At 32.5% G+C, this 13,361-nt stretch overlaps 1 protein-coding gene across 1 annotated transcript in view; it reads right to left on the bottom strand.

Annotated features, from left to right (window-relative positions):
• Nucleotides 1-245: 245 nt before the first annotated feature.
• Nucleotides 246-13,361, bottom strand: part of LOC123524940 (uncharacterized) — a 44,231-nt gene continuing 31,115 nt past the window's right edge. Inside the window, exon 2 of the mRNA XM_045303566.2 lies at nt 246-4,808. Coding sequence (XP_045159501.2) covers nt 2,797-4,389 — 1,593 coding nt within the window. The 5' untranslated portion in view covers nt 4,390-4,808 and the 3' untranslated portion in view covers nt 246-2,796. The remainder of the gene's footprint in view (nt 4,809-13,361) is intronic.

The raw sequence follows: 13,361 nt of genomic DNA on the forward strand, positions 1-13,361 counted from the left end.
TCCGCGGGACGTGTTACTTCCCGTACTTTAACACTGTTAAAACCCTGTTACGCGTCGGCGTCTAGTGGACGTAATATATTTGGCGCCATTCCTGCGCCATGTAATAGTGCTATCCTGTTTAATCTACTTGTTTACATAAAAAACATAATATGAATCGAAATAATATATTATTAATATAGAAATTTATAATATATACGAATCGGTTATACGTCGCGGGTATAATTGCTCGGGCTACGCCCATTTTTCGCATGCATATAATCTCATCGTATCGTTTCGATATGTTTTTGTTTATGGTTTTGCTATATTTTATTTCTTAATTGTAATATGACCTTATGTTAAACATAACAAATGTGATTTAGTATTTTACTATGCGTTAAACGTGCAGTATGATTATCGTGTTTATGTTTTGTTATAAAATGTTTAGATCCGTTTTACAAAACTTCCTTCAACTGGCTCGTCACCAAGTTCCCTGGACAAATTGATTTAACAGCTGATAATAATAAATAAACGTTTACTGAAAAGTCAGATCAGTAATTTCGAGTAAAACACAAGCACAATAAATATGCTTCCTAACCAATGAAATATTCATTATAATATTGTATAATATTTTATTCATCTTATATTCATCTTTTGCCGTCTGTAGATTTATTTATTGACATTATTCCACGTCACTGATTTTAGTTAAAATATTTAGAAAATCTTATAGAAACACAGCTAAGCAAAAAACAAAAACAAAAAAATGACTCGGGTTTTATCCAGTCTGCTCATAACAGATAATGAAATATGCAATATCCCTCACGCCCCTAGCATCGACTGAAGCGGTAATGTATTTAACAGATGCATTGGATGAACTCAATAATATCAAAGCCTCATATATAGCAACACTGGAGACTTTTTATTGCCACCGCCTTGCACAAGACTTCTGTTGTGATACGTAAATTTCTAAAAGATCATTTGATAACATTTCACGCAACTAAGCAAACAAAGCTGAGTCCATTTTGACTGAATCTGTTCATGAAATGTAATGAAATGCAAAATACAAACTGTGGACAAAAAAGCAAATAGCAATATACTTTTAAAGAATGACAATAACTGAGAGGAAATAAATGTGCACCTATCTCATGTAATACATTCACTTTTGTATTTTAGATAATTATTTTCTGTTGGCTTACGTTTGTCAGCAGTATTTAAGCCACAACATGGTAGTATTTATATTCCTGAATCAAGTGCGAGCAGATTCGTGGGCTAAGCGGGAAACTATTGTAACTGTATATAAACAAAGAATAAGATACAATAGTTTCGCGGTCAGCCCTCGAATTGCAACTTCGCATTTATAAATGAGACTTAAGAGGACGAATGATTTCCGGCACAATCTATTCCGTAAAATCGATACGGAGAGCAAAACTTTTGAATCGCAATTTTATTTCAGTGTTCATAAAAACAAAGAACGACGTGAATGAGCGGAGCTTGTAACCATACCATTTGTTTCGATAAAGTTCATATATATATACATGCTTAAACAATATTTTGAGGAGTAAAATCAAAGGACAGCTAAATTCCTGAATTTTACTTTTTCAATTCATACAAACTACAAACGATTTCCTACATAAGGTTGATCTCGTCTTGTGTTTCTAATGAATTTCGGCAAATATATACTTTTTTTCAATCCAATTATTTGACAAATGTAGTACAATAGTTTTTATATTCATACCATGTGCATGTTTCTATTAAATTTAAACTTAATGTTATTAAACGCTTGTTTCAAAATATACGTTGTTCTAGTAATTGCTTTTCTTTGGCCATTTTAAGCCGATTGTGTGTGTATTGAAAAAAAAAACACTGCTCTTTAAATACACTTTAGAATCATAAGATAAATGGTTGTGGACATTTGAGGAACAATTTATTTAGATTTTGCAAACTAGTTCATAATAGGTCAATGTTACGTTGATCATTAGACTGAAAGTGGTTTCTGATTAATACAATCCTTTTTCCTGTCAGGTTAGAAATTTTATTTTCCAGAATCGCAAGATGATTCAAAATAGATAAAAGTCAAAAGTCAGGGCCCTTTATACAATGTTATAAAATTTGCTTTAAATCATTGACTAGAAAACGCTTAGAATGACTGAATGTCGTCAGTAATTAATTACTTTTGACTTGGGGTTTAGTAGGCAAAAAGTTTTCCTCTACTATCAAAAGCTGGAATGTCACTACGTGAGATAAAATTTTGTCGATGTGACATTAACAAAAAATGAGACGGTTCTAGAGTGCGTAAGGGGTGGAGGGGTGTTACACACAAAGTCTGCTTCGACAGAGTATTCTACATAAGCGCAATATTTTGGTACCTTGTGGTAGACGTCAAATGTCTCTCCGTATTCGGGTTCAGTGTCGTTATATTTTCTGGTTCTATCTGATATAAACATTTATGGACAGATCCAATCAAACTCGGTCAGCTATTATTTTGCTAAGTGACTTTCTGTGCTCCAAATCATCTTCTCTTCTTGCAGGTTTTATTCACAAATAATTGCCAAACCCTGAATGTAAATTATTCTTATATTTCAAGAATTAACTATGCAAAGTATGTCTATCGAAAGCAGATTAAAGGTATTGAAACTAGGTTTGAAAAAAAAATATTTAACAGACCTCAAGCAAGTCCATATCTAACATGCAAATATGAACAGAGGTGAATGAAAACTGATATAAGTGATCACAACGAGTCATATCATAGACAATATTCGATTGACCACCTATAGTCAATAAATTAAACCATATTTACATGTATCTATACAGTTGATTATTTCAGCTGATGGTTTCAAGAAGCTCATTAATGAGTTCAACATCTACTAAATCTTTCTTTGGCTCATTTCTCTTCATTTTGTATCTAACCAGTTGTTTTAGTGATACAAATTTTATACCATAACAATAACCGTAATTTTTAGGATTATAAAATAAATCCCATTTGTCCGTTGCCCCGCTGTGACTAAAATGATCTTCTCCCCATGCGCGTCCCTTTGAAATGGGATTGTTTTTAAAAGCATGAGCTTGAATTAAAATTCCATGATCATTTCCGAGTAAGGCTTTGTCAATTCCATGTAGGAATAAAAGGTCAACATCTGTTCGTCTGCGCAAATCAAAAAATCCAAGTACTGTTCCCGAGTCAATCATGACGTCATCTCTAACAACGTATATACCTGGGAGAGTACTTATTGGTGCAATAGACGAACGACTGGCAACTTCTTTTGCAATTAATTTACAATCAAACGCTTTCTTGGCGTAGTTCATGAACTGTATAGAATTTGGATTAAGTATCATTTCTGCTAGAATTAAATTTTCTTCTGCAGTATCGGGAATGTGAACTGTGTATTTAAATAATTTATCGCTGTAAAGTTTCCTTATTTCATTTTGACACTGATCTAAAGCTCTGTTGCTTTTAGCATAGATAAATAGAAACACTACAGTGAACGTTGAATTGAATTTTGACACCATTTGTTGAATTTCAGTCTCTAACCAAGCTTGTTGCCCATACATATGAGCGAATAATTGCCACATTCCGCTTTGAGTGAAGTTGATTTCTCTTTCATATAAAATACCATTATCTTTTGAGCATCGTTCTTTCACAATTTTACGCATAGCATCATCTTTGCCGCGATTATTTGAAAATACGGAAACAATAAAAACCAATGTGTTCAAGTATGGAAGCTTCAACTGGATTTTCATCCATTCCAACATGACCATATCCGACGTCTTCTCCGACAGTCCTCTGCCTTTAAAGAACTTATATCCCCAGTTAAAGAAACGCTGTTTATAACTGTGATGTTCAAAACATGCATTCTTTGATAATATTACTGAGGCCGATATTCTATGTGCACCGTTCAGAAGAAATCCTACATTGTCTATCGGAATCCGTGACATGCTTGAATTAAACCCACTCGTTTTTATGGTTTCAATCGTTTTATGAAATGATAAAATGAAATCTGATTTACTAACTTTTTCTTTGCATGGTATGTTTCCATCGAACCAGAACTCTTTACCGAGACAGTGCTCTTTGAAATTATTCCAAACTCGAATATGTTCTGCATATGCATCTTGTATTACTTTTGGAATTCGCTCCTTATAAACATAGAAATATGCATAAACCATTTTGAATATTAAATCAAACCTCTTTGATTGTAAATAATTTGAAGGATTCTCGAAAAGTGTATCTTCATTGCTGCTTTGGTTTCTAGTTATCACGATTGCTGCCTGATTGCTTTGAGAATTATTGTGTGCAATATGATGATCTGATACGACGAATATAAAACATAGCATAGATGCTGTAAATATTGAAATTAAACATATGAAGCGTAGCAATAGTTTTATTATTACTGCTCCCGTTCTTTGGAAACGTATCATGTTTCCAAAAGGAAGTTGATATCAGAATTAATGTTTCGTATGGAAGTTGATATTAGTTTGTAATGTTTCATAAAAAAAGTTTATATCAGAATGTAATGTTTCGTAAAGAAAGTTGATATCAGAATGTAATGTTCCGTAAAGGAAGTTGATATCAGAATGTATTTGTTTCGTAAAGGAAGTTGATATCAGAATGTAATGTTTCGTAAAGAAAGTTGATATCGGAATGTAATGTTCCGTAAAGGAAGTTGATATCAGTATGTAATGTTGATGTTTCTGCTTCTGTTCTGACAAGTTGATGATTTGTATTTCATGAACTTTGTGTCTCACATAGTCGTATTGTTGACAGCATCACCTCGTCACCTGACATAATTACTTCAAGCAATCGAATGACGAAAAAAGCCTTGATCAATAAGGTGAGTCTGCAAAAAAAGGAAAGAAATAAAATATGTTAGTTAAACCCTATATTGAGATATTGGCATTTACATAGAATTTATTAATTCCGTTATAGATATGCTACTGTATAACAGCATTAGAAGAAGGTCATTCCTCGCAATTATGCTTATTAATAATTATTATTCAAAATTTCGTAAAATGTAACAACAAAGACATTCATCAAGCAACGGCAATGGACTTTTTTTTCGTATGGCATAGCTAAACTCTTACATATTTCATAGAAGGTATGCATGTATCTCCTTTCGACTGTTATTTGCTAAATTGTACTTAATGACCTTATTTTCGCTTTATTCTATTCTTAGCTACTTAGCTGTGTACAAAGCGCATGACAATTCTGCCACAGCATATTTTTGATTCTCTTCTTTCTTCACTGTTCTTTCTTTTTATGTCTGATCACTAAGGTTAATTGTATTTGCAGTGTTATCAATTGTGTATAACTTTGTATAAATTGTTATGTTTTCAGTAATCTATTCCTATCAATAAAATATTTCATTTCATGCAGACGTAATTACAATATTGATGTTTTTTAAACGGAATCCAGCGCGTGCATATACTTTTCTCATTAACGAGTGTTTCGGGTTTGGGTACACAACTATAAACAGCATTTATTCTTCAACTACTTCAATACACTCTTAGTTTCTGATGTTCTCTGGACGTTAATTTTTTTTCATGCAACAGAATACCTTTTATTCCATTAGTAGTTAGCTTGTTCATAACACGTTATTTCAAGTTATGTCATATATATAATACTAATGATAGAATTGTTAATTCAATGCGTTAGAGAACCATATGTAGACTGGCTGTAGCAAAATATGCTATCATCATTAAACCAGTTAATAAATGTTATAATATATTGTTATTATTATTATTATTATTATTATCTTTAGCTAGTTCTTTTAACTTTCAGGTGAGATCGGGACTGTAGTGTCATATCTACAACATTCATTGGTATTTTCGTAGCTGCTGTTTCTAACCATTGTGCCAGTATTACATTCTTTTAAAAATGTCTAAGATACTTGACATATATTTGCTTTTAAAGCGACTAACCCACACACTGTGAATTGTAATTTTTAAAATAATTTATCACCGTAAGGCAAAATGCCGACACTGTTTCATATATTTACATGAAACATAATAGTTGATCAGTTTATAGTTTCCAGAATTAAAGGAACATTCGAATTTTTGCAGTTTTTCTCATGAACTTTTAAAAACCGTTTCAACGCTTTATTTTGTAAACATTGATAAATATAGAACGAGACGCGACAGAATTTTTAGACGCTATCAACACGGGGGCAGCAAACCAAAAGTGCGCATGTAGTTTGATGGGTCAATTTATATACTCGTCTACTGATTAGGGAATTCAGCATGATTTACTTCGCCTTATGTAGGTAAGAACCACTATCGTACCGAATAACACTACCTAAATAACGGACCGTTCCAATATTAAAAGTACATAAATCGCTCACTGCAAAACCGAACTATAGGTAGCGCACACTATTATGGCGTTTAGAAGTGAAAACAAAACAATAACATAAAATTAAGTCAGTATACTAAGTTTACGATTTAGCCAGTGATTCCTCGTTGACTGAGCGGTTACGGTATTTGTATTATACCTTTTCGTCGGGAGTTCGATCCCAATTTTTTTTTCCCAGTTTGCATTACATACTTTCTGTTAGTTTGTTTTTCTCTGATTTCTAACTTATTGTTTTGTTTCTTATTTTCGTATAAAATTGGTAGTATCTATAAATCAATCAATCCAAAAATTATGGCCGGGCGATGTTTTTAGACATAATTACGTGTCAGTTGTGACATATAATTTTAGTGAACATGTTAGAACTAGATTTACTAACTCGTTTTGTCTTCATTGAATTGTAGTGAATAAAAAATTAAAGACAAAATTTAACGGGTCTGGGAATCGAACTCACGACGAAAAAGTATAAATGAATACCGTAACCGCTCTAGGCCAACGAGAAATCACTGACTGCATCGTAAACATACTAAGTGTACTGACTTCATTTTATATTATTGTTTTGTTTGTTTTTATTTCAAAACGTCACAATAGTGTGCGATACCTATACGTGTGCGCTCTATTGATAATCACGTGATGTTTGCTGACGGGAATTCCGGTTTTTTTATAAACCGGGAAACCCTTATCAGAAATTGTAGACGAATGTTTTTATCTTAAATTTATTAGGAAAACAACGAGAATTTGATGAAAAATACATTTTAAGAGCATCGAACATGCAGCATATAGGTGAATATAGCAAAGGTTTGACTTTTTAAAATATGACACCACGATGTTGACTAGGTTTCAAAAATAAAATGTTTAACAGACCTCAAGCACGTCCTTATCTAATATGCAAGTGTGAGTCGTATCATGGCCAAAATTTTATTGACAATCTGTAGTCAATAAACATGTATCTATAAAGTTGATTATTTCAGCTGACGGTTTCAAGAAGCTCATTAATGAGCTATTAAATCTACTAAATCTTTATTTGGCTCATTTCTCTTCATTTTGTATCTAACTAATTATAAAATTGTTTCACCGATATAACAATAACTGTAATTTTTATGATTATAAAAAAAATCCCATTTGTTCGTTGCCCCGCTGTCACTAAAATGGTCTTCTCCTCATGCGCGTCCTTTTGAAATAGGATTGTTTTTAAAAGCATGAGCTTGAATAGAAATTCTATGAGCATTTACGAGTAAGACCTTATCAATTCAATGTAGGAATAAAAGGTCAACATCTGTTCGTCTTCGCAAATCAAACAATCAAAGCACTGTTCCCGTGTCAATCATGACGTCATATCTACTAACGTACGTACCTGGCAGTGAACTTATTGGTGCAATAGACGAAGACTGGCAACTTCTTTTGCAATTAATTTACAATCAGGGCTTTCTTAGCGTAGTTCATGAACTGTATAGAATTTGGATTAAGTATCATTTCTGCTAGAAATAATTTTTTCTGCAGTACCGGGAATGTGAACTGTGGATTTAAATATTTTATCGTTATAAAGTTCCCTTATTTCATTTTGACACTGAACTAAATCTCTGTTGCTTTTTGCGTAGATAAATAGAAATACTGCAGTGTAAGTTGAATTAAATTTTGACATCACTTGTTGAATTTCAGTATCTAACCAAGCTTGTTGCCAATACATTTAACTGTAAATCACATTATATTTGCTTGATTTTTATTTCGCGAATTCCCGCACCCTGAATTATTTCGCGAATTTATGAATTCCCGACAGGAGGGTCAGAAATTTAAATTCGCGAAGTTTCTTATCTAATATTAGCGAAATTCCAATTCCAGAAGTCGTGATTACATTAACGCCCAATTCTTCTATACCGTACAGAATTTATGCACGCCAAAGATTTGTTAAATGTACATGGTCCGTAACGGTTATTTCGTATTAGTAATCTGTTACTTTATTCACACAAATTGCTTTTGTTCAACTTAAATTGATTGAATAGAGCCTTTCAATCTTTTATTCAATTAACGGTCGATTATTCTTATTACATTTAATAGCTAAATTTATTTATTTATTTGGGTTTTGAAAAACTGGGGGCTCTTCAGTTATTTATCGATTTTTGCAACAAAGTTTCCTGATGCATAAATCGGTGAAAAAGGTTTTTCACTTCAGTGGTTTATTGATTCGGCTGATATTGACATAGGAAAACTGAGTAAAAATATGATTATGATTTTGTCAGCATTTGACCGTATTCATATCGAACACTCAGATAAAACCTTCCACCGTTTTTATCAGTATGTGTATTTCTTTTTTATCAAATTTGAATAACGTGAATATTATGCAAAAATTTAGAACCCGTGTCACCGCTAAGAGTCTGTTTTAAAGAAGCACTAACAAAAGGCAAAAAAAAAGGGAAAAAAAACCAAAAAACAATGGACTTTCGCGTTTAAACAATTATATGCTTACTTCATTTTCTTATTTTAATCATTATATTTGACTGCTTTTTGTTTCATACATAAAATAATACAAGCGTATCATTTTTACACAGAACAAAATGAAACAACAACAACAACAACAAAACAAAAAAACAAAAACATGCACCCTATTCGCGGAAAATAGAGAAAATTAAAACACAGCGAATAATACCGGATTGACAGTATTCGAGTTGACATTTACGTTCTGTATATGCATCTTGTATTATTTTTTGAATTAGCTTCTTATAAACATAGCAATACATGTATTGTGTGCAATATGATGGTCTGGTACGACGAATATAAAACATAGCATAAATGCTGTAAAAATTGAAATTAACCATATCCTTTCCGCAGCCTTAACGTACTAAAACGTATTAGCATCTGATGGCCCTTTCACGCTTCCGTAGAAACAACATTTATTACACGAAACTTATTTTGAAAATATTTCTGAAATGTCTAGGTCTGCAGCTCTCAAATACGGTTATATCTTACATCTGAGGCATATACTGACACTCTCAGACAACATCAAAAATGACATTTTGAGCGATTTGATGAAGTTCCAAAATTATCGATGTACCCTTGGTCCGTTACGGACCCCTGTGGGATTTCTGTTTATCCAGAGCTCAAATATTTTTTCATAGATTAAAAGCTGACATGCTGTACTAAAGCCCAGGTAATTTCAATTCGTAATAAAGTGCTGAAAATTGGCTCCCCAATAGCAAAAAAAAAAAACAAGAAGTCCACGCGCATACATTTAGACGGGGTGACCCCTGCGCGTGACCCCTGACTATCTACGAATCAAAATGCGGCTTTCGTTTTCAAGTTTAGCATTTCTACTTTCATTTTATTTACTTCCGGAAATAGCTGAAGGTCGAGTGACGTCAATTTCTGTGTTGTCAAAAACATACATGTGCCTGGCGAGATTGCATAAATATGTGCTGGCCGTCCTAAGGATATGAAGCGTAGCAACAGTTTTATTATTCCTGTTCCCGTTCTTTGGAAACGTATCATGTTTCGTAAAGGAAATTGATATCAGAATTTAATGTTTCGTAAAGGAAGTTGATATCAGTATGTAATGTTTCGTAAAGGAAATTGATATCAGTATGTAATGTTTCGTAAAGAAAATTGATATCAGTATGTAATGTTTTGTAAAGGAAGTTGTTATCAGTGTGTAATATTAATGTTTCAGATTTTATGTGTCAGCTTTATTTCTGACAAACTGATGATTTGTTTATGATGACCTTCGTGTCTTACATAGTCATATTGTTGTCTGTCATGTCTAAATTTGACATTATTACTTCAAGCAATCGAATGACGAATAAAAGACTTAATCAGTAACGTGAGTCTGAACAAAATGAAAGAGATAAAGCATGTTAGTTTAACCCTATATTGAGATATTGACATTTACATAGAATTTATTAATTCGTTTGTAGATGCGCTACGATAGAACTACATTAGAAAAAGGTCATTTCTCTCAGTTTTATTTATTAATAATTATTATTCAAAATTTCGTAAACTGTAACAACAAAAGACATTCATCAAGCAACGGCAACGGACTTTTCTTTTCGTATGGCATAGCTAAACTCTTACATATTCATAGAAGGTATGCATCTTATTTTTTTTTTTGTTCCTCACTAAATTGTACTTAGTGGCCTTATTTTCGTTTTATTCTATTCTTAGCTATTTAGCTGTGTACAAATCGCATGACAATTCTGCCACACTGCCACAACATATTTTTGGTTCTTTTCTTTCTTCATTGTTTACCTCTTTATGTCTGATCACTAAGGGAAATTGTATTTGCAGTGTTATCAATTACATTATTTTTGCTTTTTAAGCGGAATCCAACGCGTACATATTCATTTCTCATTGAAGAGTGTTTCGGGTTTGGGTACACAACATTTATTCTTTAGCTACTTGAATATACTTTATACTGCCGCAAACAAGTCATCTTTCATGTGTGGGAGGTGGTCTACGAATGTGCATATCCCAAACTATATACCAAAGTATTTGTTAGACCCCCCTATAGTTTTCAGAACTAGTTGATGCCAGATTGCAAGTGGTGGGCAAAAAGTTCAAAATCAAGATGGCCGCCAATATGGTTGCCAAAACTTACAAATCACAACATACATACTGACAACACTTAATATTTCAATTCTATGGAAATGGTCCTGGTTTTAGTACTTATTTCGGCTGTAAAATAGTAGAAAATATAACATAATGTACTTTTAAGTAAAAATAGATACATGTTCTTCAAAACAGTAATGAAATTATGTGCAAAATTATAAAGAAAAGTCATTATTTCACCAATATTAATTTATAGTGTTCATTACTTTTATTTGATTGGTGATATTTTATGAAAAGTTTGTTAGACTATGTTTAGAGCCTTCTACAACTGTTACATAATTATACATAAAAGTTCATATCTATTTTAATAGTAACAATCAAAGGTTTAAGTAAATACCTTAGTGGATGGGGCAAATCCACCTCGCAAAAAACAGTATGTGCACTTCTTTAATAACTACATATTATGTTACTAGATTATAGTTACGTTGCAACTTGTACACTAAAATCAAATAAAATTCTATGAAATTTGACGTACAATGTCATATAGTTTCGAATTTAAGCATCCAAAACTCAGTAAACGGATTGGGTGTGGTGTATCTGCAAGGAATATAAATTATGCTTATTCATAATAATACTTAATTATGTCTTTATAAGTTTATTTATTTCAAATCAACATATATTTTCTTACATTTATAGCATAGAAATTAAAACAGGAGGAAACGTAGAACATAGTTTTTTCGCTAATCAAAATCATACATTTTATATAAAAGAAGGCAGTTAATAAGATATATATATATATATATATATATATATATATATATATAGCATAATGCTAAATATCTTTCTACACGGCATCAAATATATATCTACATGCTACATTGAGCATTTTCGGTCAACTTGTAAGAAATACTTAAAACAGAATGTGTGAGCCTATAACAGTTTCAGTAACTTCATTCTACAATTTACCTTTTTCAGTAATATCCGATACAAGCAAGCTTTGTGAGTATAGTTTGTACAAATTCCATAGACGATGTCTCCTGTACTGACGTCGCATGAATATGCTGCTGTGTACTATTGTTGACTATTGATCAAACAGGTGCATACCCCATGCAAATGCATTTACAAACAAATGCCATGTCTTTTAAAAGCTCTCAAGCGGCTGCTGACTGTGTTATCAATTTACGCTTTAAATACTTATTATCCACATCCTACTGATAGCCGAAGTATTCGCGGGAGTGGGTTGGGACATAGAAGCTAGTTTAAACTCCTAAGTGGTGTTTTTGCCACTGACAGTTCCAAGGCTGTACCCTACTTTGTTCCTTCTCCCTTTATGTTTTTAGTCTGTTTGTTACTTCTTGCTTATTAGTGTATGTGTTACTGTATACATGTGCTCAGACACTGTGTACTTTTATACAGTTTCACATACCCATATTTCCATGACTGTGGTTTTAACTGTCGGACCTTTGTCCTTGGTTTTCAATACTATCGCAACTGTCAACAATGATACGTATTAGCCTATCCTTATTTTACTTCTCGACTTCACTAATATTGTCCAGGAATACTTTGACCATGTCATGTCATTCCACTTTTTCTCTTTGAAAAAGTTGATTAAGTGTCATACCGTCAAATAAAATACAGTCCTCTCGTTCAAGAGATGTGTAAAATATATACTAGTATATAAAACATTATATTGTAGACTGTAAAATCGGACATCTTTTCCAGTGTCCGCATATATGCTAAGAGGCAATGGTGTGTTTTCATTTTGGTGTGTTTTCAAATGAAAACACTCTTTCAGGAAAGTCCTTTGTATCCGGAAAACAAACAATTACCAGAATTAAAAGCCAAAATTCTTTGAAACATTATATCACGACTCATAGATAGTGGGTAAAGTGTCCTTTTAAATAATATTTGGCAAAATGTTCAGTTTAGTTCTAGAAACTGCGTTACAAGTCTTCTTTGGCTTGCAAGTAGCCGGAGGCATGTTCTAGATTATATTTTCAATAAATATGGAACCAATATTCAGACAATCTGGAATATGTTTCAGAACATTTGTTGTTGATTGAAATCCTGATGCTTTTAATGACGCCCAGACAAATATAACTTGTTGTTTTATTAAAATAGAGACTGGTTTAAACCGGTGCTAGGGAATGCGAGAAATGTTCCATATTTCATTGCCCCTCACAAACAGACTCAGTCAAAGCAAGTCTGCTATTATTTTTATGCTACCAACGGATCTTCATACAGATTTTAGTGACTTCACGATAGCAGTCTTTACGAGCTATTATTAGGTTCTCTGGTCACTTAGTGTCATGGACCTCATTCAATTTTACTATACTTATAGTTCTTCTTAAAGAGGCACCACAACATAACTGTATTCTTTTGTATTTCCATGATGGTAATTATACATGCTTTGCATGAAGAAAATGAGAAACAACAAGTATCTAGTTACAAATTGACAGTGACATATATTAGGCCAAGACAATGTGTGTAATGTCTTAATATTTTATTGAAT

This window comes from Mercenaria mercenaria, chromosome 3, assembly GCF_021730395.1.
Source record: "Mercenaria mercenaria strain notata chromosome 3, MADL_Memer_1, whole genome shotgun sequence".
NCBI lineage: Eukaryota > Metazoa > Mollusca > Bivalvia > Venerida > Veneridae > Mercenaria > Mercenaria mercenaria.